A 23,930-nucleotide genomic window follows, 5' to 3' on the forward strand; every position below is an offset into this window, starting at 1 on the left:
GAGGCGAAACGTTCGATAATGTATCCGATATAGAAGGTATTAACGCATTGTCAATAAGGTCGACCCCAGTTTCAAGCCGTAGTCCAGCGAATGACACACCCAAGTGGAATAATAGGTGTTGAATCAGATGAAGGCAGTAGTTATGTACCTGAAGTCAACAATATATCCAAGCGAACGGACCGGGTCAATAAGTTGAATAGAGTCACCTGCCGCCAAATATAAAACTATCGACCCACCAAGGACATGCGAGACCTCAAGACTGCTGAAGATAGAGTGATGAGAGAGAAAAAGAGTTGCCAATTCCACGGTTGAGTGGCAGTTGCTCGTATGGAGAGCCAGCACGTGATCCGCTCGATCAGGAAGCTGCCTACTTTGCCCGGAGCCAGCTTCTTCCTGTCGCTTTTCAGCATCAACGCCTCCTGACACTGCTCGGACCAAAGTTGGATACGCAGAAGTGCAAAGCGCGACCGTCCGCATACAAGGAAGTAGCCCGTGGTCAATATGGCGAGTGTAATGGTCCCTACTCAAGTGGGCAGAGCCATGGTTAACGGTCGTTCGGCAGCATGGTGTCCCCCGCCACAGCTCACTAGAGGCAACCGGTGAAGCTCGTCAGCAGGAGCTCCACAAAATCAAGTCATACCGTGAATTAGAGCATGTCGTGAGAGAGGAGGTAGTTCAAAATGTCAATGACGCCGGTGTGAGGCACAGCCCGCTAACCAAGCGGAGCAGATCGCGGTTCGCCAATATACGCCGGAGACCTTACAGAAGCTATCCGAATTGCTCAAAAAGAATCCGGAGTACTACACCATGTGGAATTATCGACGCCGAGTGCTTCAGCATGAGTTTTCACAAGCAGTTTCCGAGGATTCATCGGAGCCCGATATGGGCCGAATCACGACTCTAATCCAAACGGATTTGCAATTCCTGATCCCCCTCCTGCGTAGCTTTCCCAAATGCTATTGGATCTGGAACTACCGGCTGTGGCTTCTCGAAGAAGCCAAGCGTCTTCTTCCCAGAACCGTCGCCCGTAAAGTATGGCAGCAGGAACTCGCCCTGGTAGGCAAGATGCTCAGCTTGGACAGCCGCAACTTTCATGGTTGGGGCTATCGACGCTTCGTGGTAGAAACCCTGGAAAGTCTTTCTGCTGATGAAGAGAACGAAAGAAGCCTGGCGGAGACGGAGTTTGACTATGCAAAGAAGATGATCGGCACCAACCTCTCCAACTTCTCCGCCTGGCATTACCGTACTAAACTTATCCAGCGTTTATTGAGCGAGAAGTCGGCGAGTGACGAAGAACGAAAACAGATGCTTGACAATGGTATGTAACGCCCTTTCGTGCGGATTGAAAAAGCAAAAAAAAGGGTTAGGTGAGAATAGCGGTTAATGTGCGTTGCTTTTGACAGAGCTGGAACTTATCCATCGCGCCTTGTGCGATCCGTATGATCAGTCATTATGGTTCTACCACCAGAACCTGATGTGTACCTTTGACCCAAGCAAATCAGGTCAGACGATGGCACCGAATTTGACCAGAACAGAGCGGCTAGGCTACATCCATCGGGAGATCGAGGAAATCCAGGAGATGTTGGATGGGGCCGAAGACTGCAAGTATCTGTACCAGGCGCTTATAGACTGCACCCTACTGGCCGCGAGGGTGGAACAGAGAACGCTGGATGGAGAGCAAAAGACGCAGGTATCGGCCTGGTTGTCCGAGCTGAAGAAGCTGGATCCTCTGCGAGCAGGACGGTGGCTAGAGTTGGAACAGTCGCTCTGCAGCTGAGCTAAGAGTTCCTCCCTTGCCTCTATGAGTGGGATGAGAAGTGTTAGTGGACTCGTCAGAGCGCGCTTCCATGCCATAATAATCTTATATACTTTCTCCGTGATCTGGCTGAGAACAAGGAAGGCTGGATAAAAGCTTGTTTGAACCGAGATCAGGGTGCGTTGGTTCCCCTGGTGCTCGCGCGGGTATGCGAGTGTGCTCCATCCAGGACCAGGGATGCATGGGGTGCAGGCAGTGCTGACCAGGCCGATTTGCGATCCTGGTGTCTGCGAACGATGCCAGCCATACTAATGTGCATCTATGATTGCATTTGTATATAGGACATAGCACAGGACAGAAGAGACTAGAGCAACGCCAAGCTTTCCCCAGCTGTGCTAGTAAGGCTAATCGGCCTCAGGAGCACCACCTGGTATTCTTCTTCCACCAGTTCCCTTCTTCTGCATTGCTTATTGCTCATTTTTGTCTGTTTCGGAATACCTGCTTCTTTTTTCGCGTTAAATAATTCAACTAGCGGCTGGAATTCCGTTCCACCTCAGCTCTGCCCTCCTCATTCCACCCACCCGCCCCTCAGGTCGCTTCTTTCCCTCTCCTACTCTCTGCTCGGCTTCCTTAGAAACACCTGCTATGGAATAATCATTCCAAAAAGCGTCGTCTGTTCTCGCGTCTCGCGCGCTACCCTCTTGTTGAACCCAGTTGAAATCGGAATCACGATTGCATTCAGCCCCTGACCCTGGTGGTCAACACTCAACATGTCTTCCGGCCTAGATAACAAAGACTATGAAGGGGTACGTGTGTTATTTTTGCCTTCGGTATACCGTCAGAAAAGACTCACCAATTCTATCTTGCCCAGGATTCATTCCATGACTCCTCGGAAGTCCCGAATGCCAATAATAACCTCACCCTCTCGATCCCCCAGAGCGCTTCCACTCGATCGTTAACCGATAGCCCCCCGAGTGGTACTGCCACAACGCCGCAGTTCACGGACGCCCCTCAGATCCCACGAACCCCGGATGAGGATCACAAGACTGAAGACGAGTTCCACGAGGCCGGCACAGACGAACAGTCTGAAGCAGAGGCAACTCCTCGCAAACAGAAGCTACAAAAGTCTCCATTGTTGACAGCGCATCGGCTCTCCACCTCGTCTCTTGACGAGGTGAACTTGACTGGCACTCAGAACCCAGATGGTCCTCTTGACATGTCTGCACCAAACCAGGAGGCCGGCATAGGATCTCCGCCCGCATTACCTTCCCGAGACTCCACATCAACGCAGAGCTCTCTTCTACAAGGGTTTTCCGGCAACCTCCCCTCCGTGCCATGGGCCCCTCCACCGCAAAACAAGAATCAACCCCCCGCGGCACCTCCGCCGCCTCCAACTAGAAGAATTACAAGCCCCTTTGCCTGGCTTTCTCGGGCTTCAACGGGAAGCAAGGACGCTGTGCAAACTGGACGACGGAACACTGCTGCTTCCATCTCGACGATCGGTAGCAATCCTGAAATTGCGGGCCGATTGCAGGATGCAGAACCGGACGGCTCGAGTGTGGGCTCTAGAAAACCACAGCGAAATAGCTTAAAGGACCAGTTCAAACTGCTTAGGATGCGCGAGGAAGGACATGGTCCAGAGATTGACGAGGCAAGTGTTGCGTCCGGGCGAACATCGGGACGCGCGAGCGTCAGCCACTCAGTCACGAGCCCTCCTAGTATTCCGGAGGAAGGAGAGAATGATGCCACGGCTGCGCTTCCAGCAGCTTCGCCCTTAACACCGCCGACCTCAACTGTCAACCCGAATCTTCCGCCAGGGACTGTTTCGGGGGTTTCAGCATCCGCGAGTGATGCCGCTGCGCCTGTGGACTGGGAATTATGGCAGCAACTCGTAAATGATGGGCCTCAGGTTCTGAAAGGCAGAAACTCAGAGGAGCTGAATGGTGCTATCAAACGTGGAATCCCGCAGACCATTCGAGGCGTCATCTGGCAGATTCTGGCTGACAGTAGAAACCTGGAACTAGAAGAGGTTTATAGGGAGCTTGTTGCACGAGGTACGGACAAGGAAAAGCCGCGGGCAAATGGCTTGACCAACGGAAGCGTAGAGAAAGACTCAACAGCATCTTCGCGTTCATCTATTCGTTCAGAGCGATCTCTTTCTGCGGCCCCTTCGAACCATAGTCCTTCTATTAGCCCTTCGCAGGAACAGGACCCTGAGAAGCTCGCCAAAGAGCAGGCTGCGCATGAAACGGCTAGAAAGCAGAAGGCGAAGGAGGAAGCGGCGGCGCTTCAGAAACTTGAGAAGACCATTCGACGTGACTTGGGAGCACGGACGAGCTACTCGCGTTACTTTGTCTCCCAGGGTAATCAGGAGGGACTTTTTGGTCTATGCAAGGCCTATGCTCTATACGACGAGGCTGTGGGATATGCTCAAGGGATGAACTTCATTGTCATGCCGCTGTTGTTCAATGTGAGTACTTTGACACTGTGTCCTTTACTTAATTATTCGTGTTTCCGGTTAACTGATATGATTATGCAGATGGACGAGGCCGAGGCCTTTACCCTAATGGTCAAGCTCATGAACCAATACGGTCTGCGGGAAATGTTCATTCAGGATATGCCTGGTTTACACCGCAGCTTATACGTCTTTGAACGACTGCTTGAGGATCTTGAGCCCGCCCTTTATTGCCATTTAAGGCGGCGAGGAGTCCACCCCCAACTCTACGCTACTCAATGGTTTTTGACCTTGTTTGCTTACCGATTCCCGTTGCAACTTGTGCTTCGAATTTACGATCTCATCCTTGAAGAAGGATTGGAGAGTACTATCTTGAAGTTTTCACTTGCGATTATGCGGCGCAACGCAGACGCTCTTCTGGCGATGAAGGACATGACACCATTGACGACATTTTTGAAGGATCGGTTGTTCGATGTATATATCGATAAGCAGCCCACCCCATCGTCTATCCTCGAGTCTGGGTTCTTTGGGTCATCAGGTGCTGCCGACAAGGAGATTTACCGTGCCGACATCATGGTCCATGATGCTTGTGATATCCTTCTAGACCAAGCGACTATAAGCGCGTACACTGCTGAATGGGAAGAGAAGGAGCGCGCCGAGAGAGAGCGTGAAGCCGAATTGAGCCAGCTGAGGCATACCGTCTCTGTGCAGAGTGCTCGCATCCGTGCGTTGGAGGAGCAGAACGAAGCATCGGATAAGGAACATGTTCAGCTTGCTTCAGAGGTTGTCCACCTGAAGGTCGAAAACGAGGAGCTTTCGGACCTGAATGATGCACTGAAAATGCAGGTAAAAGAACTCAAGATTGTGGTGGATAAACAGCCCGCGGAAGTCGAACAGAAACTTCAGACGGAAATGGACCGCATCATGCAACGTAATCTCGAGGTACAAAATGAGAACCGCGCCATGGTGGAACAAATGGCCGAGATGGAAAAGGAGCTTGTGACGGCTAAGCTCAGTTACGCGGAGGTAAGAACACATTCGCGACCCCGGTTTTCGAAAGCCTGTACTAATTTGAGGCTCTAGATACACGAGCAATACGAAGCTCAAAAGCAGAAGTGGAACGACATTCGCAAGGCTCTTGATTAGCATCATGCATTCTCTACAATTTGCTTCTACGAACTTTGGAACCCGCCGATACATCACTTGGCCCGCAGCGCCTCTACCTTTTTCTAATGTACATTCACCTTGCTGATCAGGATATTGATCTATGGTACTCCTGGATGAGACCTAGACGTTACTGTATCATGTTGATGTTTTATATCCTATTTGATCGCGCATATGGCAACGGTCCCAGCCTAGCGACGACCCAGCGTGTCATGAATGCCATGTATTTTTCCTCTCAAGTTTGGATTTATCCCATTCCCCCTCCCCCAACGAGCGGGTTCAGAAGGAATACGCAGTGACGGTCACTGTATATCACGAATAGACTTGCTATATCATACCAATCAGCCATTGACAAGAACCACTCCCTCAATATCATGTACAACGTCGCAAGGCGAATTACTAAGTTAAGTTCAAAGCACACTCTCAAAATATGTCGTCAGAACATCCTCCCTCACCGGCGCCGCAACCGCCTTCAACGCCTTGTGCGCCCCACACTCCGTATCATAGTACTTCATATCCTCCAGCGACGCAAATGTAGTCTTGACCGAGAGATTGTAGCCCTTGTTCCGCGGGTCCGGGTAGGACACTCCGGCTGCCGCGGCGACGATATATGGCTTGCCATCCTATCAGACCCGGTTGGTTTAGTGATCTGACTTGATAGCTTGGCGGCGAGGAGATAGGGAAGGTGCTCACCTTAACAGCCGTCTTCGCAAGGATCTTATACTGCTCCAGCACGCGGTCCCGGGCAGCTTCGTCGGGGATGTTGAAGAGGGTGATGCGCTCGATGGGGGCCATTGTTGCGGTGCGGGGTAGTGGAGCTGGGGTTGATGATGTCTTTCGATGTTGAGAGTGGGCTAGCCTTGGAGGGGACACTGCGGTTCTGATGTGAGATGTGAAGGCAGAGGAGGAAATGTAGAGGCATGTACGCAGCCGGATGTGATGGCGAGGGGCAGCTTTATAGGAAGCCAGGAGTTTATCCGCAGTTGGCCTTGTGCGGGGTAGAGGAGATATGGCGTACATAGGTAGTCCGTAGTAGTATCACTGTATCACGAATTTCATTATTAATGTGGATTCATTGGGACACTACTCAATGGTCGTGCTCTATGACTGTTTGGAATTCTTCCGATGTCCCCTCGGAACGGCTATTGTCGGATATTGCATGCCCACTAAATTCAATTGGATGTAGAGGGATCAGTTGTATATAGGCACGAGCCTTCTATCTTGTATAGTGTTCTGTTAGAGATTTGCCCAGCTAGACGCAAAGATGAATGTTATGCATCATTATTTGGGACGTTGATGAACGATGTTGTTATTCTTCGAGTGCGGAATAATCCCAGACATCGGCTTTATTCCGCCACGGGTACTTGTATACGGTGCTCGGCCCGCGCGGACTCCCGACATCAGCCTCACTGAAGAAACAAATATCTGAATGCGAGCCTTCACGCTCGGTCCTTGAGAGGAACTGCTATTGGCCTATTATACTTAGTTGAAGATTTTTAGTTGTGTCGTAGGTTCGCTCGTCTCTCTTTGACTGTTGAGACCGGGTATACCATGGTTTCCCGAACTCGTGGTACGGAGGAAGGTTGTCTGTCCACCGGGCGGTGCCTGGCCATGGCACCTTGTTGCAATTCCTGGCATGATCCCGGGTGCATGCAGAGCCTTACGGAGCTTGAGCTCATGCCTTGTTGCGAGCCAAGTCACCTCGGAAGCCTTGCTTTGACTGACCCGACAGCACAGTTCATGAACTCGTTGTATAGTCCCCGTTGACTAACCAAGACATCATGCGAAACCCTTGTTCCCAGCTTGGTATTGTATTATCTCGCCACTAGCGGCAATCAAGCATCATTCACCGGCTCAGGCCGATTCTTGAACATGAGCTTATACTTCACGATCTCAACGATCTCCAGCTGCTCCCCAGCACCATTCTCTCCGTCCGTCTGTCGGCGCTGAATAATCGCAAGTGGTTTGGGCAGCTTCTTAACTTCTCCCGTCATTCTCTGGTACCTCCCAACATAGAGATAAGCTCTCTTCATCCAGCTCGTGTCGTCTTTCACGTTTTGTGGCGAGTAGTCCGGAAACATGAGCTTGCCGATTGGCGTTTCGTATGTGAGGGAGGGATTGTCAGAATTGATGGTTTCATTGTCGGGTTCGGACGTTTCCTGAGAAGGGAGGTTTATAGTGCCTTGGAGTTCGAGAAGCGCGAGACCAGAGGGGGTTTGGAGGAGTTGAGGGAGCGGATTGTGAGTGCCGTCGCGTGATGACGCGCGAGGATAGAGGGGGACTGATGGCATTATTTTTGTAAAAAATGTGGCTGTTTGGACCAAATATGACTTTGACGCGACTCGCTGTAGAAACTTGAAGTTGGGCAGCTGTTCTGAAAGCAAGTTGGAGTTGGAAAGAAAGAGGAAGGTCGAGTCGCGAAATGGATTCTTAGCGCGGGTCTCCACAAACTAATTAAAGCTGGGGTTTCGGCGATCAGCACCAAGTATGCATGTACCCCAGCTACGGAAAGAGACAAAATAATGTAGGATCTCTACTTGGCTACGAGCATACATAGACGAGGAACATGTAGAATATGGCGTTGCAGGTGTTTTGTGTTTCGCTATAGCAAAAGCAGAACTACTATTGTCAGCCTAGGCGTATATTAGCCTGAAGCCGCACCAACCAGGTTTCTGCCATTCTCAGCACATTCCTAAAACTTGTATACATATCCAGCCGTAAGCCCGCCTTCTGCTTCTGGAATGAGCAAGACGTTGTGCCGGGGTTTGCTGTAGAACTCCCATCAGTTCATTTACTGGATTAGGCAGTGATGCATGTTGCGCACAAATCTGCCTTTGACTGAGATCGACGGCATTCGAGAATGCATTGGATAGATGGAGGACTGACAAGCTGAATGGTCTTACCATTCCTTGTGTACCACGTCCCTTGTGACCTCTCGGTGGCTCATCATTTGGCATGACTTTGGATCGAGACAAAATTGCCAGGAGTAAGAGCAGTGACGAGGGCGCAATATCAGTGCAATGGTTCAGATTGAGACATACAACATAGGTGTAGACGCAAGCTATGGAGCGCTGCTCTTACGATAGCACGCATCCTCGAGGTTATCAAGTCCCCGGATGGCCTCGCTAACGACCTCCTCATCGGTTGCCCCCACGGAGCCGTGCATCTTCCCGTATCGCAGATCACTCAAGTCACCAACGGTAGTATTGAGCTCGGACAGGAGGCTGGCCGCCTCTCCGTCCACCCCGGCTACTTCACGCTCGATATCAGCGCAGGCTGCCTCCATTGCCGACAGAAGGCTTGAGACCGTGTGATGCTCGGCAGAGGAAGCCGACGTAGAGCCAAATAGTTGAACATCCATGTCCATTTCTCGTTGATCGTTTGAGCTAGAGCCATCAACACCGGTTTTTGCAATAGACTTCCGGAGTTCTGCTTTCTGACTATCCCCTTGACGGACTTCTTTGTCAATATTTTCATTGACTATGTCCATATCTTGTTCTCGGAGCTGCTGTAGCTCACGGTACAGAACCCTGATATGCGGATGAGACCGCAGACGCTTAGGAAATAGCTCTGTAAACTGTCGCAATGACATGACCTGTGGTAAAGAGGCCGCAGACAGCAAAAAATTGCTGAGGATGGAGGTCTCTGACGGCGCCATGACTCAGACTACTCTCAGTGTGTCCTTAGGTGCACAATGACAATGCAGCAGAAGGGGCTGTGGATGGGTGGCTGGGAACCAAGAGAGCTGCTCGGGGACGATGAAAGAAAGGGCTAACACAAGTGAAGAGACAGTCTCAACACAGGACTAGTGTTAGATTACTTCCCGGATAAATTGACTTTGAAAAGGGGGAATGGCGATGTTGGTGGTCGCAGGAGAGATGTTCCGTGGTCAGGCCCGCAGAGTTCGCGATTTTCCCTTTTTGAGAGGCACGCGTAAAGTAGTTCTTCCGCTTCCTCTACTCTCTCTCCCTGTCACTTCGCTCCCTATATCTTGCCAAACACACATACCAAAAGAACTGCCTGTCTTACTTGTATCTTGACCTACCTTGGCTGTTCCTGATTATTGTCGCAGCAAATTGAGTCTTGTTTGTCGACCCAGGTCGAGTCTACACCGACGCCTACCAGGCTATCAGACATCAGGGTTGAAGACTCACCCTTCGTGGAACAAATCCAGGCCCTTACCTCTTGGACTCGTCGTGTTGTTTTAACAGACGGACTGATTACGTGCTTTTGTGATACGCGCACGCTCTCTGCTGCATTTTTGGTGTGATCCAGTGCACCGGACCAGGGTCATATCTCCCCGGAACTGGGCAATCAAGTGGCTACCATCGATTCGATTGAGCCCCAGTAGCCTTGCTGACTTCCGTCACATCTCTGTGCTGTCAAGCTGGGATCCTGCATCCGCAACTGATTACGCAGCCGGCTTTTGATTCTGAAGCCACCAAACTCTCAACTCTCAAGAATCTGCCTGAAGCCTTATCGCCCGCAATATGGCACCAGCAAGCCAGACTACCTACCAGAAGGACGAGAGAGTACTCTGTTTTCATCATGAGATTCTTTACGAGGCGAAAATCCTCGATCTTCGACACACGGATGCAGATGATCGAAAGAGCCCGTACGAGTATCTAGTCCATTACAAAGGCTGGAAGAACACGTACGTATGCCCTATCTCCTAGGTTTCTTGACTGGGTGCTCTGAATTTCAGCGTGCTTGGCAAGATATGGTTGTGATGTCTCGCCACAAGGGAGGAAGAATCGGGTTCCAACACCCCCTGACTTTTCTCGCGTGGCAGCTCGCACCTTGGTGGGGAAAATGCCAGCGCGTCCTCCATGAATTTTGATGTACGAATACTTATTTCTACGTGAAACAGGTGGGATGATTGGGTACCCCAGGATCGCCTGCGCAAATTTACGGAGGAGAATAGAGAGTTGGCGACTACCCTTCGTCGTGAAGCTGAGGCTGCGCTTCGCCAGAAGACCACGAAACCCTCTGTCAAGAAGAGGGGAGGCTCCGACCGCAGTTCCGCCCGGGGTAGCGAGGAGAGACAAACATCTGTTCCTGGCCGAGGGACGAAACGGGCTAGAGATGTCGATGTTGAAAAGGTTTGTTCACCTGCAAAGGATGCCGCTAAGTGAGGGGGCGTGAGGCCACCGGTATCGCGCCGGCTATATGTTTTACGTATGCTGACTATCTCCTGCCTAGGAGGAAAATTTCTATACTCGGCCATCAGTCAGAATTGTGATGCCCGACAATCTCAAATCGCTCCTTGTCGATGATTGGGAAAATGTCACTAAGAACCAGCAAGTGGTGGCGTTGCCAGCCAAGAGCTCGGTTAATCAGATCTTGGACGACTATCTCAAGGAGGAGAAGCCCAAGCGCACTGGCACATCCGACTCGGATGTGCTGGAAGAAGTAATCATGGGCGTGCGCGATTATTTCGACAAGTCTCTGGATAAGATTCTTCTTTACAGGTTTGAACGGGAGCAGTATCGCGTCCTTCGCAAAAGATGGGAATCTGAAACTGCAGACAAAGGGCCCCTTGACATCTACGGTGCAGAACACTTGACACGACTTTTTGGTATGGCTCAGAAATTCGTTCCTAGAAGCAATGCTAACCTGTATTCATAGCCACGATGCCGGAGCTCATTGCGCAAACAAATATGGACCTTCAGTCCACAAATAGACTCCGCGAGGAGCTTTCGAAATTTACGATCTGGCTGAGCAAGAATTCTGATAACTATTTTGCAACACGTTACATGACCGCAAGCAATGAGTACATTGAGAAATCTCGCGGCGTTCCCAACCCAACTCCTGGGACTGCTACCTCGCGCCTTGTCTGAGCAGAGTTATTATAAGCCTGGCTCCAGGCTCGCGGAGGACTTCGTGGCCATGTATTCCAGCCTCATTCAATCCTTTTCTTCATTCTTACGCATCTTTTTCTGCTATATTCGTCAGCTTCCGCAACAAATGGGCGGGACAAAAATTTCTCGCTTTTTGCACGCATTACTGGGATCAACCGGCTATATTGTATGTATCATTATCTTATTAGATCAGCGAATTCAGGATATGGGAATGCGAACTTTCAATCTACGGGCGACGGGAGCTCTCAGCAAATTGGAGAAATGAAGAAGCTAAAAGGAATATTCACATTTTCTGATCTGGTTTAATCCAACTGGGATCATCAGGGCATATACAGCTAGACAACTACCTAGTAAACCTAACATCTGACGGCTCTCCTCCGTCTCAAAAAGCCTGTCAACCATATATGAGAAAATGGTGAAGAAGGTTGAGAGAAGGTGACGGTCAGACAATGCCTATCTCTTGAAGAGCACCAAGATGGAGGATAACTGTACTACGCCACCAGCTGGGTAGCATCATCAACCGCACACCGCGCAGCCCGCTTCAAATCTGGCTTCCAGTCCGTCTCGCGGTATCTCGTCCACGCGCTCAAGCCCTCAGGAGGCTGGATGCTCAGCGTATCATAACCCTGCTTTATGATACGATGAACCTCGCGTGGACTCAAATTCTTCTTTTGAGCGGCCGGGATTGGTACAGGGCTTTGGCTCTGATCACCGTCGGTCTTCGTCGTGGCTTCCTCTGTCTCAGTCCCCGTGACTGCACCTGTGCCTGGGTTAAAGAGGAGCGCATAGAAATGCGTGGAGACGGAGATGAGTGTCTCGACAGCCGCGACGTGGATGTCCTTATTTGCATCGGCTTTGGAGAGCGAGGAGGAACTTGGGGAGGTCTTAAGGGAGTAAACATCGCGGAATTTGGCGATGATGGGCCCTGTCTCAACGAGTTTGTAGAAGAGGTCATCGTAAGAGGTTGGATCGGGAAGGAAGGTGTCGCCCGTGGAGACACAGAAGGCGACTAGGTCTACCAGGGATGTTGTTAGGGTTGTTATGTGTGGGCTGGTGGCCAGGTCGGAGACATAGGTTGTTAGAAAGCGCATGAGGGAGAGCAGAGTGCGCCAGAGCTCGGACCAGTGGTAGGCAAGGCGGATTCTATTCATGGAGAGGTAGGTGAGGATGCGGAGGAGGATTGCGATTGTGTGGCTGAGCAAAGTGTTAGATGCATGCACATAATGGGATGGCGGATTTTGATAAAGGCATACCTGTATAACTGGACATCAAGACGACGTCGGAGATTGTGTGAGATAGCATCGATTAAGACGTCAAAGATAACGGTCGCCAAAACTCTGTCCCCAGTTACAAGGGGAAGATAGGGCTGCCTTTGCCTACAAAGGCGGACTTTCCGCTTACTCTCCTCGCTGCAAAGCAGTTTGCACGATGTCGAGTCCTCTGAGAGAATACGCAGAGTAAAAAGGCTGAGTTCGGCGTAGTGACCAACTCTCGGAGAGCGGTATGCGTGATGCAGAAGATAAGATGTCATAGAGAGGAAGCTCGAGAACGGGGACTCTTCATTATCCTTGTCGGAAGCGGAATTGATCAAGTGGTAACCAAAGAGCTTATTCGCGTTGGTGAAATCGTAGGTTGCTAGCAGAATGGCTGCTTGCTGCGCGGGCCTGTTCTCGTTAGCAAGGATGCAGTATAGCGCAAGCTTTGGTAGGACATACAAGGCTGCGAACATCTCCTTTGCCTCCTCGGGCGAGGGGGGAGTAGGTTTCTCCTTCCTACCTGGAGAAAGCACGCCCAGTCCGAAATACATCAGAGTCCCCATCAGGGTCCAGCCCTCGGGAGAATCGTCCTGTACCGCCACATAGCCGTTCCTCAAGGCGCCGCACGAGAGGCCGACACCTTTCACAATCTTCTGAATGCTTGTTTCGTTCACAAAGTCATCGAGTCGTAGTTGGTATGGATTCTGGAACTCAAATTTGTTGTAGTTGGCAAGTAACCCCAGCAATAGGAAAGGCTCGAAAACTTGCATCGGTGACTCCGATTCATGCACAAGCTTGGGGTAGCTCAGTCAGCCTGTACACCGTTTAAAGTAGAGGGTCAATCAAAGTGCATCGGAGGACCAACTTTCATGATTGAAGGGAACAAATCGCGATGAGTAAAGTACGATACGAGGCTCGTCTTATAAGCTCCACTCGTCATAGCAATAGCCGTCCTGATGGCCTTGAACCGGATGTCATCTTAGTATGAGTTAGCTTGCAGCCAATAGGATAGGTGTTGAGGTTTGCTCACTGTTGCTTCCGCTGCGGATGACGCTATCCAAGACCGCGACGAAATTGGATATGACCTGATCCACTCTGTCGAGACCTGCCAGAATAGTGATGACGTCGGAGCTTGGGTTCGTGTACTTCTTTTTCAGAATACAAGCTAAGAAGACCGTCAAGGTCTACGTCCTCCTTAGAAACCGAGATGAAATCTTCCTCATTTGGGCTCGCTTACCTCCAGAGCATAAGCGTTTACAGGACTGGGCCCTGAAGCAGCCTCCCGGATTGCACGAGCAAAGAGTTGCTGGGTGTGAGACTGAAGGTTGAGCGTTTCATCTGGACTAAGAGCCTCGAGGATGGAATTCAGCAGGGCCCGGTCAGGCGGCAGCAGGAAGAGCTCCCTCCAAAAACCTTCTGAAGGTTCAGCATAATCTGAGCTCTAGAGAGTAATTAGCAGATATCCTTATTAGCCGATTCGGTGGCGGATAGGTCGGTACTTGAAATAAGTTCTCATAGAGCTGGACAACTTTAGGCTTAAAATAGTCGGGTCTACTTTGCTGCGTTAAGGGGGATTCCATAATGGTAGACATGGTCCACGGCCGGCATTGCAGGAAGGAAGCGACGATAATGAGCAGTAGAAACAGCACCGAGGAACCAAAGAATTACCCTGTCTTTGACTCCATTCGACTCTATTCAAGTTGCTGGCAGATAACCACCGCCGTACAAGTCGTCAGGAACGGCCACATGTGACATGGCTTGACCCAGCCTTACGTGTGGCTAGTTACGTGTGGCTTGAGTCTGGCCCATGCGGCCATGCCCCAATGTATTAGTCATAGAAGTCACTTGACGTGGGTATAAATTTGATGCCTTAAGGCACCAAAGCATTATTAATCCTCTTCAGACGCAAGACTCGCAGAGGCGCAGAGGGCTCTAAAGAACGCCCTGTAAGAAGGGGTCAATAAAAGGATCAAGTCTCACCTGGTTCCGAGTGTCATGATTATAAAGTTGATTGTCATCGGTCCAATTGTCAGGAGACAGAGCGGAGAGTGGTGCCATACTGTGTAGAAACACCTTGATGGTGATTGGTGCACCCGGGTACTCTGCTTCTGGCTGCCCCGTTTTAACCGATTCCGCCGCCAGCTGCTGGGAACTTTTCCGCCTCCAAAATACAACGAACTGCTCCGAGTCATCTCCTCTTACATCAACCCGTCACATAGAGCGCATGAACGCCTGATAGACACGCCGTTTCTCACAGCATAGAACCATCTCGCACATTGCATTCCATTTTACACACAATGTCGCTCTGCAGACCCACGATGCAATCCCCAGTGACATCATCCGCCTTCCTTCGCTGCGTGAAGCAGCCTTCCAGCATGCGCCTGGCGCCGAATTACCGTCTCTTCTCTTCATATGGAAACGCTCACCGGTCATCGAAGCGCGACATGCAGACAGCTACGGCATACCGACCTCATACTCTACCTTCTCACTTCCCGATTCCACCAAGCCCCGGGCCAAAAGATTCGTCTGTTGCCGCTGATTTCCTGTTTCCTCGCGAACCTGCGCAGCGCCGCCCAGAAACACAAACCGCCGAGCCAAAGACCAATTCCAGTCAAGTAGAGACCCAAAAGTCGAAGCCCACTGAATCCACACCCGCCACTGCGAAGCCCACCGAGAAACCTCGCAGGAAGCTCCGTCCTCGCAAGGCGGCCATGAAACTGACGCCTATTGCCATTGAACAACTTCGAAGATTGTTATCACAGCCTGAGCCGAAGTTAATCCGAGTTGGCGTCAAGAACCGCGGTTGTTCCGGTCTTGCCTATCACCTGGAGTACGTGGAGAAGCCGGGCACATTTGATGAAGTTGTCGAGCAAGATGGAGTTAAGGTCTTGATCGACAGTAAAGCCCTGTTCAGCATCATCGGTAGTGAGATGGACTGGCAAGAGGATAAGCTTAGCGCGAGATTTGTGTTCCGCAACCCTAACATCAGTGAGTAGCCCCGGTTGATGTTTGCTTGGCTTCTATGCTAATTCATCATACAGAGGAAGAATGTGGCTGTGGTGAATCCTTCATGGTTTAGCCCTCTTACATTGCACAAACAATCTTCTTGATCAAATATTACAACGTGTTACTTCCGGGTTCGTGTTTTGGTGCATTGAACGGCGTTTCTTTGGATAATTGCTTAGGACTATTGCTTTGATGAATGATTCCCGGGATACCAATCCCAACCCATGTACAATACATTAGGCCCGGTTTGGGCCTCTCCGTGAAGATGTGGTCTACCGCATGTTCACCACCAACCGCGTTCATTGCTATAGAACTAATATACAACCCTAAAATATATATGAAGTGGTTAGATCAGCGCTTTGTGATGCACAAAGCAATGCTCTGGTGCCCCGATTCCTTCTGTATCACCCTTCTAGTTCATGACGGACTCCTAGTTACTTATGCATAGGCGGTGGAAATGCCGAGGTCCAACACAGATTGCGACAATCCGTAGATGAGTACAGTAATCAAGAGACATTGCCTCCGTGGACGACGATTAGATTATAATCAGTTTAACAATATCCACTGCATATATCAGTGGCTCCTAAGGTCATCGAAAACTGCCTCTTTGTTGCATCTCTTTCGTCTGATCATGTCCAGTTTCATGACATCACGTGGCGCTGTTATCATTGTCAAGGCAACCTCACCGCACCCCATTATTCTTTAGTCCGAACATAATCATAAGATGAGCGCTGCCCTTGACCACTCAATAGTACAGAAATCACGATCAAGAAGCAATGTCCAGCTCACCAAACATATTCGTCCCCAACCCTCCGGGGCCAGAGAACAAGCCTCTCTTCCTCACAGTCCGCTTCTCCGCATCGATACCGGATCTCCGCCTTGATATCGACTTCCCCGAAACCACCACAGCCGCAGGACTCAAGCAAGCAATCCGCGCCCGTCTCCCGTCAAGTCTATCCTCTCACCGCCTTCGTCTGATCTACGCCGGTCGTGGTCTCGAAGACACAACCCCGCTCGCCGTATCTCTGAAATTACCACCTCCACCACATAGATTCTCAAAGTCCCTATCAGCCCCAGATATCGATGCTGCGGAGGGTACAGCCGCTAAACCGGACAAGGGCAAAGCGCCCGTCCGCGAACCACCACGGCTCTACGTTCACTGCTCAATTGGTGATATCGTCTTGAGCGCCGCAGACCTCGAAGCTGAAGCTGCAGCTGTTTCAACGCTTCAAAAGGACGATCATGACGCTCACGAGTCCAGCGGCGATAGAACCAACAAGGAAAACTCCCAACAACAGACTCGCCATGGCCAAGCCTCTTTTTCAACGATACCCGCGCCCCGTGGATTCGACCGACTACTCTCAACTGGGTTCACGGCGGCCGAAGTCACAGCCCTTCGGTCTCAGTTCATGGCTACTCTGTCTGTCTCCCGTACTCTGGATACGATGCCCAGCGGAGCAGAGCTTCGCGAGCTCGAAGACAGATGGTTGGACGAAGGGTCGTCCGCAATGGCGGTAGGCGGAGCTGGTGCGGGCGGGGAAGGTGTTTCCTTTACTGATGATGATGGTGGCTTTGGGTCGAACTCGAGAGGGGCTATTGACGACATGCTTTGGGGAGCGGTGATGGGGTTCTTTTGGCCTGTTGGCTGTGCGATGTGGTTGCGCAGGGAGGAGGGCGTTTGGAGCTGGCGGAATGGGTTGGCGGTGTTTGTAGGTGTTGTGGTGAACATTGCATTCGGAGCGATGCGCATTATGGGCTGATCTACTGGCCTGCTGGGATCCAGGCTTTTATGATGGCATTTTAGAGGTTTTTACGTTTTCTATGATTGGATGACTGCTGATGCCTATGATACCCTTTTTATGTTGCATATGCCATACGGTTAAAGAAAAGAAATGAATGATTTTGCTCGGTATATCAATGATTAAAACAGGTTGATTATCATGAACAGTTGGTGCTATCATACAACGTTCCGCGCTTGCCGTAAGAAGAAAGTTAACATGCTCCAATGAGTCAGATCCAAAGCCCGCTCGAACCCGATGTCTAACTGAACTTGCTGTAGATAACAGCAAAAATCAAAAGAATCAAAACGGTAATAATAGCAATAGTGATTAACCGATTCGTAGCCATCCTGCACGAGAGAGATTAGCTTGGTGCCAACAGCCAGTATTGGAGTCGATGGACTAGAAGGGAAAAAACATAAGGGTGACAGTACCTACGAGCCATTCCCTTTAGGGTTTTGATACTCTTGTCTACGTTACTCTCGCTCTGTCCCAGCATTCCGTGAGTATGCGTAATAGTCTCCCGCTGCTGATGCAAGTCGGCCAGAACATTAGCGCCGATCCCCTCAGTCTCCAAGGCAATCCGCTGGCTCTCTTGCAGCCGGGCAGAGCTCCGTTCCAAGCGTTCCGTTCCAGACAGAAGCTGCTGTCTTTGCTCTAAATGTTCATCTTGTGGGTCGTCGGTGTAGCGATCACCAAAAAGCGCCTTGCGGTCATCGGATAGAGACTTAAGTTTGCGTTTCGCCTCGTCAACATCGGAGGAATAGTTGCGAAACCGAGTATTGACTTTCGATCTTGCTGCACTAGGGATGTTCTGCTTCTCCAGGCGCATCTGATCCAACTGCGGGGAAGTTAGCTCACATGCCACCTTGCTTTGTATGACACTGAGATTGTGTCCGACTCACCAACTCTGTCGCTTCCTCTAGTGCGCGCTCCGCTTGTCGGATGGTAGAGTTGCGTTGCTCCCCGCTCAGCTCCGCAATTTGGTCGAGCTTCTGGTTTAGGTCTGCTTGGACGAGGTTAAGCTCCGTCTCATAGCTGCTGAACATCTCAGAGCCAGCATCGGTATCAAGAGGATTAGACATGACGATCTACTTGTGGGATCGGGTTGTATGGGCAGCGATATCGCAAGTCTGTTGCTGGAACTCGATTAAATTGACTTCGGGGATGTCGATAAGAGGGCGGGAGGCTGGTACCGGTAACCGTCTAGGATATGGGCCGGTGGACGGTGGGTGCCCAAATGAACGACTCGAAGACAAGGCAAAATGTAACTGGGACGCTCAGGATGAGAAGGGAGTATCGGATATTCACAAACAATCGATATGACTTGAGGAGACGACAATGATGATGATTGATGTAGCCTATGGATTGCATTATTGAAGACTGGCACGTGATCTATTGTCAACTCCGCCGAGACGTTTCTGTATCCGGAAGCTTCCTCCACTCCCCGGGGCCCATTGTTTGGACCTTTGCCATTGCTGTTGCTTTCAGCTCCCAAGTATACGAAATTTCTTACTCACTTGGTGAGACAACTTCTTTCTTATCATCAAGAATGATGATGGCTGAAGTGCTGTATAGAGCACTGAATCATCATAAGCATTAACCGACGCCTCCAACCCAATAATTGCCCCCACGGGTACAGTATTTGTACAAGCTGCAGGGTCTGGCGGTTTGTGGCACGTTCCTTTAAGCCACTAGCATCTACGGAGTACATCAATGCATTCTGGCCAGGGCCGGGCTTTAACCGGTAGATACTCCGCAATAGAACAGACCTATTTTCGTCCGGCCTGCCCGTCATCTGATACGATCAGCCTCGCTCTAAGGCTGCATACTTCGGCAGTGTGCGTCCGTGCAGCTAAGCGTGACGCAGCTGGATGTTTATGACCTGCGGGATTTGCTCAACTACCTCTCGGTGTATTTTTCTTATGGTATCCCGTCATATTTGATCTTGATCTGGGCCTCTTTCTGCCCATGTCATCCAGCATTCCGGGTGGGCAGAAGCTGAGGCTTCGACTGATGTGGACCGACTCTGACCCCGGCCCCTAAGAGTCCCAAGTGCTCAAGATCAATATTGCTGTCTGACTACTCACTTGCTTGGTTATTTTGATTTGCGATCTAAGTATCATTGCTCATGGGGTTCTCCAAGCCTCGAAAGGTCGCTGTTATCGGTGGCGGCCTCACTGGGGTCGCCTCTTTCTGGGCTCTACAAGGGTCGAGTCTCGAAGTTCACTTGTTCGAAGCCTCTCCAGAACTAGGCGGGCATATCAAAACCCTTGTGCTCGAGAACAGCGGCAACCAAATCCATGTTGACACGGAGTTGCCAACATTCAACCCTAATGCTTGTCGTCAGTACCTGTCCTTCAAGTTTGTTTCTACGGCTGACCCTCCTACTCAGCCAACCTGACCTCGCTACTTCGGTATCTGGGTATTCCCACCACGGCAGTTCCATTTTCTTTTGGCGTTCTAGACGATACATCCGTCTTCAAGTGGCATATTAGTCTGCTGAAAAGTATTTTTCGGTGCCCTCAAATCCTCTGCAAACTAGAGACCTACCGGCTATTGCTCGACGCCTTCAGCCTAAGGTGCCTCGGGGCCGATGTGCTCACTGAAACAAGGTCTAAGGGTGCAGAAACTCAGATATCGACCGAGAGGTATCTTCTGGAGAAGGGATACTCTAACAGCTTTCGGGACAGATACCTTACTCCTTTGCTGTCTACCTTGTGGAGGACGAATGCGGGAAGGTTTCTCCCAAGTCTACCCGTTAGGGCACTCGTCCATGCCTTGTGTGAACATCAGCTCCTCTCCGCATGTGAAGCTTTGCCAAAATGGCGGCGTATCGACCCCGGGGTGAGATATCTTATCGATGTCTTGGCTAGGGATTTCCCTCCTGGAAAGCTGCATCTCCAGACAAAGGTCGACGAGATTGCCCGACGGTCCAAATCACAATATGACCTTGTGACATCCGACGGACGATATTCGCATTTCGACCATATCATACTCGCGGTGGATGGCCCTGAAATTCTTCGGCTGCTAGGCTCGACCGTAACTGAAGAGGAGAGCATTGTTCTCCAATCCTTAGGAGTGACCAGGAATATTGCAGTCCTCCATTCAGATTCTCGTGTAAGCAAATCAACCATTTATTATCTGACCCATTCTGCTCCTCGCCTACGTGCATGCTTCCACTGAACCTTGGTTTATAGACATCTAGCCATCAGGTTGCGCCGGGTTATAATTTCATCATGGCGTCCAACAACCCAGGGCGACGGGACCCCGTTCCCCCTAAGTCCTGCTTGAGATACGATGTTAATGTACTTCAAGACATTCCTGTATCACGTTTCGGCGAGGTCTTCATCACCTTAAATTCACTTTCACCACCACATCCCAGCCTCGTTCAGGGAATATGGGAATTCACCGAACCCGAACCCTCAGCAGAATCACTTGACGCACAGTCACGCCTGGCATTGATACAAAACACACGAGGTCTAAGCTACGGCTTCTGCTGGACAGGCCGTGGTCTATTAGAAGACTCGATTACCTCCGGCCTGAAGATGGCTGTAGAGGACCTCGGGGCGACGGTTCCTTTCGATGTGGCATTCCATCCTCAGTCGTTGGACTCAACAGATTTTTTGTATAAACGCTCGGGGCTTCGATACAACGTGTTTAAGACTGTCTTGGAGGCAATTCGCACCATGGTTCTTGTGTTAGAGATTATTCTGCTGTTATTGGGTCGCATACACACCCCTGGATCCAGAGTAAGGTCTCGCCTTAGTCTTTCCAGAAAAAGCAGGACCTGAGCCGCCCATTCATTCTAGGAATGGACGATTCTGGAGGAATAACTCGCTATATGTGCTGAGCACTGGAAGCATCTAATCAGAAAGCATTTGACACGATATCTTGGCATCAACATTATTTATTTTTCATGAAAAAGCCGAAATTTCGCCTTTTCAGTGCATGGAACCCAAAGCGATAGAACATGGTATACATAGTATTATTCAATAACTTAACCGTCTGCTTCTAGCCTTTTGCGCCACCCTATCCTGTTTGCTGTCAAATGTAAGACACGCCCAGCCATTCAACGTTAGACCCTCTCATTGCAGCATCAAATAAGGAATTTCTCGCTATCTTGGTTCACAATCGCTGCACTTCGCTTGGAATCAAGGAAGAGGTCTTCACATTCCGCAACGTCCGCCTCCTCGATTCCTCCCGGCCGCCCATTGACCCGAGCAAGGATGCTAGCCGGTGTCAGAAGTTGTAGGGCATACCGGAGGCTGACCTTGCTACCGTGCTCGGCAACCTTGTCTAGAGCGGGGTCGGTGATGTTGAGGCCTTCTGTCTTCGCGCGGAGACGAATGATGGTCTTGATTTCGTCGGGAGAGTAGGGGTGGGTCGGAATAATGAGGAGACGGGCAAGAAGATCGGGAGGGATACCGTGAGCGGCAGAGACGTCGTCGGTGCCGCGGATGACGGTGTGGCCGCGATTTGAGGCGAGAATGACAATTGGCGATATCGAGGATTCAAGGGCGCGGTTGAGATATGTGAAGCATTCAATATCAAGCATGTGGACCTATAAGTTATATTTGGATTAGGAAACCTGTGAAAATCTAGAAACGGGGAAGTATAAGTACGGACCTCATCGATGAAGAGAACACCAGGAACAAGCTCTGCAACTCCTTGGTCAATGTAGCGGTTCACTACCTTATTGATCTCTTGTCGCAGCTTGTCTGTGATCTCAGTCTTCTTGGGCTTCATGAGTTGTCCCATCATACTCATAACATCTTGACCACCCTGCGGCCGGGCGTTGGCGATATCCAAGTCATGTAGTGTCACGTCTTGTACGATTTCCTTCTTCTTGTGGACCTCGCCCTTCGGAACTGGGACGTATTCTTCGGCCTCGAGATCGAACTCGGTCGCATAGGCGTCAGATCGCCCCACTCGCTTGCAAGCTCCCGTGTTCGCTTCAATGTAGATGACATCTCCGACTGTGACACGCTCTTTCTGGATCGCTTCGTAGATGCTGGGGTCTAAGCGTAGCTTCTTTGTGCCTTTTGCAGACTTCAACCCGATGATCAGATGGCTGATTGTGCGGCCATATCCTCCCAGTGGATTCTCGGCCTCTTGGGGTGTGAGTTCTGTGACTTCTCCTTCGTAGACTTCCTTCGTTTCCCGTACACGGAGACCTGCAAGATATATTAGCGCTTCGGGCTTATCTTAATTGTCCGTCCGACGGATTCATACCAATAGCTCTCCGAAAGTTTTCCATAAGCGCCTCGGTTTTCTTCACCTCTGCGGAGTATATCTCACTGCCGACGATCGGGCAGAAAGGGACCTTCGTCCCAAGCTCCTGAGACACGGCGAGAGCAAGAGCAGTCTTTCCAGTTCCCGGGCCACCAGCAAGCAAAACAGCCCGGCCGGCCATCTTCTTCGCCTTGATCAAGTCCACCACAACACCGGATGCCTGTTCGCGAGATTGAATTAGTCGACCTGTGCATCTATGCGGCTCTCGAATAGAGCTCTAAATGACTTCAAATTGGAAGGGGATCGCGTCGCGCACCTCTCGAGCAGCCGCCTGTCCTACCCATCCATCGCTGGAGACTTCTGCGGTTCCATCTGGACGTAGACCGAGGCCCTTGATATGCGTGTGGGCAGCTGTTCTGTTGTCGCGCGAATTGCCCTTGACTTCACTGATCTGGACCATGGCGAAGGTGGGATGCGACCTCGATTGACAACCACACGGAGATACAGAGGAAAGTAGAAAGTAGACACCAATTCGATGAGACTGAGCCTAGCGAAACAAGAAGAAGGAATGAAACTGTTGATTGAGGAGTCTAGAATACAGCTGTTGCGGAAATCCGTTCATTATTGCCCAAGGCGGTCAGCAACTCCAAATTCTTCCAGCGGCGTCTCCAGCCTCACCACTGGCGCTACTCCGTGCTCCCCTGTCCAGTCGCAGCGCCTCTGAACCTCAATTCAGAACCCACTGGCAGGCCTGCCGACCTATTCCATCATGTCTTTTCCTTCCTCCCTCTCGGCTGCTTTCCGGAGCTTGTCTTTGACAGCTTCAAAACGATTGTTCTCGACGACACGACCGGCCCAGAAACTCCCGAAACTACCGGACTACATCCCGCCTTATCCTTATAGCCCTAATTACATGTACCGTCAGTCGAACACGGGTCTCTATGGCGGTGCGACAATTCAATTTGGAAACAAAATCTCCCAAGGCAGAAACGAAGGGAAGACGCGGCGATTCTGGAAACCCAACGTGCGACGAAAGAAGATCTGGAGTGAGGCGCTGCAAGAACACCTCTTCATCAAGGTCACAAAGAAGGCTCTGCGAACAATCAGAAAGGCGGGAGGTCTTGATCAGTACTTGCTGGACGATCGGCCCGCGCGAATCAAGGAGCTGGGTCTTTTCGGGTGGAAGCTCCGATGGCAAGTGATGCAGACGGACAAGATTCAAGAACAGTTCAAGAAGGAGCGAAAGCATTTGGGGCTGCCAGAGCCACCGTCTTTTGAGGAGTGGCTGAAACAGAAGGAGGGTGAAGTTAAGGCATCAGTGGAGGAACATACCAACATCGCCGAACTCACGAAGCCGACCTACAACGAAAAGAACTATTAGCGGCAATACTCAGAACCACTCTTGCGCAAATGGCCGTT

General features: G+C 50.7%; 12 protein-coding genes across 12 annotated transcripts; 6 read left to right on the forward strand and 6 right to left on the reverse strand.

Moving 5' to 3' along the window:
* Nucleotides 1-807: 807 nt before the first annotated feature.
* DSM5745_04646 (Rab geranylgeranyltransferase BET4) lies at nucleotides 808-1,777 on the forward strand (the record flags this gene model as incomplete). The annotated part of the gene is made up of 2 exons (XM_026746662.1): nucleotides 808-1,318; nucleotides 1,404-1,777. The coding sequence occupies 2 exons, from the start codon at nucleotides 808-810 to the stop codon at nucleotides 1,775-1,777; spliced, it is 885 nt and encodes a 294-aa protein (XP_026604142.1).
* A 749-nt stretch (nucleotides 1,778-2,526) lies between these two features.
* DSM5745_04647 (putative GTPase activating protein (Gyp5)) lies at nucleotides 2,527-5,357 on the forward strand (the record flags this gene model as incomplete). The annotated part of the gene is made up of 4 exons (XM_026746663.1): nucleotides 2,527-2,562; nucleotides 2,628-4,226; nucleotides 4,296-5,237; nucleotides 5,295-5,357. The coding sequence occupies 4 exons, from the start codon at nucleotides 2,527-2,529 to the stop codon at nucleotides 5,355-5,357; spliced, it is 2,640 nt and encodes an 879-aa protein (XP_026604143.1).
* Nucleotides 5,358-5,785: 428 nt separating this feature from the next.
* On the reverse strand, nucleotides 5,786-6,170 carry DSM5745_04648 (Dabb family protein; the record flags this gene model as incomplete). The annotated part of the gene is made up of 2 exons (XM_026746664.1): nucleotides 5,786-5,998; nucleotides 6,069-6,170. The coding sequence occupies 2 exons, from the start codon at nucleotides 6,168-6,170 to the stop codon at nucleotides 5,786-5,788; spliced, it is 315 nt and encodes a 104-aa protein (XP_026604144.1).
* Nucleotides 6,171-7,210: 1,040 nt separating this feature from the next.
* On the reverse strand, nucleotides 7,211-7,666 carry DSM5745_04649 (Ctf8 family protein; the record flags this gene model as incomplete). The annotated part of the gene is made up of 1 exon (XM_026746665.1): nucleotides 7,211-7,666. The coding sequence occupies one exon, from the start codon at nucleotides 7,664-7,666 to the stop codon at nucleotides 7,211-7,213; it is 456 nt and encodes a 151-aa protein (XP_026604145.1).
* Nucleotides 7,667-8,436: 770 nt separating this feature from the next.
* Nucleotides 8,437-9,033, reverse strand: DSM5745_04650 (Cnl2/NKP2 family protein; the record flags this gene model as incomplete). Its single annotated transcript, XM_026746666.1, has 1 exon — nucleotides 8,437-9,033. One exon carries the CDS (start codon nucleotides 9,031-9,033, stop codon nucleotides 8,437-8,439), a length of 597 nt encoding a protein of 198 aa, XP_026604146.1.
* An 832-nt stretch (nucleotides 9,034-9,865) lies between these two features.
* Nucleotides 9,866-11,215, forward strand: DSM5745_04651 (MRG family protein; the record flags this gene model as incomplete). The annotated part of the gene is made up of 4 exons (XM_026746667.1): nucleotides 9,866-10,029; nucleotides 10,246-10,477; nucleotides 10,578-10,953; nucleotides 11,004-11,215. 4 exons carry the CDS (start codon nucleotides 9,866-9,868, stop codon nucleotides 11,213-11,215), a joined length of 984 nt encoding a protein of 327 aa, XP_026604147.1.
* Nucleotides 11,216-11,727: 512 nt separating this feature from the next.
* On the reverse strand, nucleotides 11,728-14,072 carry DSM5745_04652 (ARMH3 family protein; the record flags this gene model as incomplete). The annotated part of the gene is made up of 7 exons (XM_026746668.1): nucleotides 11,728-12,430; nucleotides 12,490-12,900; nucleotides 12,952-13,286; nucleotides 13,358-13,470; nucleotides 13,523-13,676; nucleotides 13,730-13,933; nucleotides 13,992-14,072. 7 exons carry the CDS (start codon nucleotides 14,070-14,072, stop codon nucleotides 11,728-11,730), a joined length of 2,001 nt encoding a protein of 666 aa, XP_026604148.1.
* A 717-nt stretch (nucleotides 14,073-14,789) lies between these two features.
* Nucleotides 14,790-15,571, forward strand: isa1 (Fe-binding Fe/S cluster assembly protein ISA1; the record flags this gene model as incomplete). The annotated part of the gene is made up of 2 exons (XM_026746669.1): nucleotides 14,790-15,480; nucleotides 15,534-15,571. 2 exons carry the CDS (start codon nucleotides 14,790-14,792, stop codon nucleotides 15,569-15,571), a joined length of 729 nt encoding a protein of 242 aa, XP_026604149.1.
* Nucleotides 15,572-16,274: 703 nt separating this feature from the next.
* On the forward strand, nucleotides 16,275-17,258 carry DSM5745_04654 (DSC3 family protein; the record flags this gene model as incomplete). Its single annotated transcript, XM_026746670.1, has 1 exon — nucleotides 16,275-17,258. One exon carries the CDS (start codon nucleotides 16,275-16,277, stop codon nucleotides 17,256-17,258), a length of 984 nt encoding a protein of 327 aa, XP_026604150.1.
* Nucleotides 17,259-17,640: 382 nt separating this feature from the next.
* On the reverse strand, nucleotides 17,641-18,361 carry DSM5745_04655 (v-SNARE protein VTI1; the record flags this gene model as incomplete). Its single annotated transcript, XM_026746671.1, has 3 exons — nucleotides 17,641-17,678; nucleotides 17,715-18,117; nucleotides 18,182-18,361. The coding sequence occupies 3 exons, from the start codon at nucleotides 18,359-18,361 to the stop codon at nucleotides 17,641-17,643; spliced, it is 621 nt and encodes a 206-aa protein (XP_026604151.1).
* Nucleotides 18,362-20,515: 2,154 nt separating this feature from the next.
* Nucleotides 20,516-21,070, forward strand: DSM5745_04656 (uncharacterized protein; the record flags this gene model as incomplete). Its single annotated transcript, XM_026746672.1, has 1 exon — nucleotides 20,516-21,070. The coding sequence occupies one exon, from the start codon at nucleotides 20,516-20,518 to the stop codon at nucleotides 21,068-21,070; it is 555 nt and encodes a 184-aa protein (XP_026604152.1).
* Nucleotides 21,071-21,375: 305 nt separating this feature from the next.
* On the reverse strand, nucleotides 21,376-22,971 carry rvb1 (RuvB family ATP-dependent DNA helicase pontin; the record flags this gene model as incomplete). Its single annotated transcript, XM_026746673.1, has 4 exons — nucleotides 21,376-21,840; nucleotides 21,906-22,453; nucleotides 22,512-22,731; nucleotides 22,828-22,971. The coding sequence occupies 4 exons, from the start codon at nucleotides 22,969-22,971 to the stop codon at nucleotides 21,376-21,378; spliced, it is 1,377 nt and encodes a 458-aa protein (XP_026604153.1).
* Nucleotides 22,972-23,930: the final 959 nt, after the last annotated feature.

Source organism: Aspergillus mulundensis (genome assembly GCF_003369625.1).
Source record: "Aspergillus mulundensis strain DSM 5745 chromosome Unknown scaffold_4, whole genome shotgun sequence".
Classification (NCBI taxonomy): domain Eukaryota; kingdom Fungi; phylum Ascomycota; class Eurotiomycetes; order Eurotiales; family Aspergillaceae; genus Aspergillus; species Aspergillus mulundensis.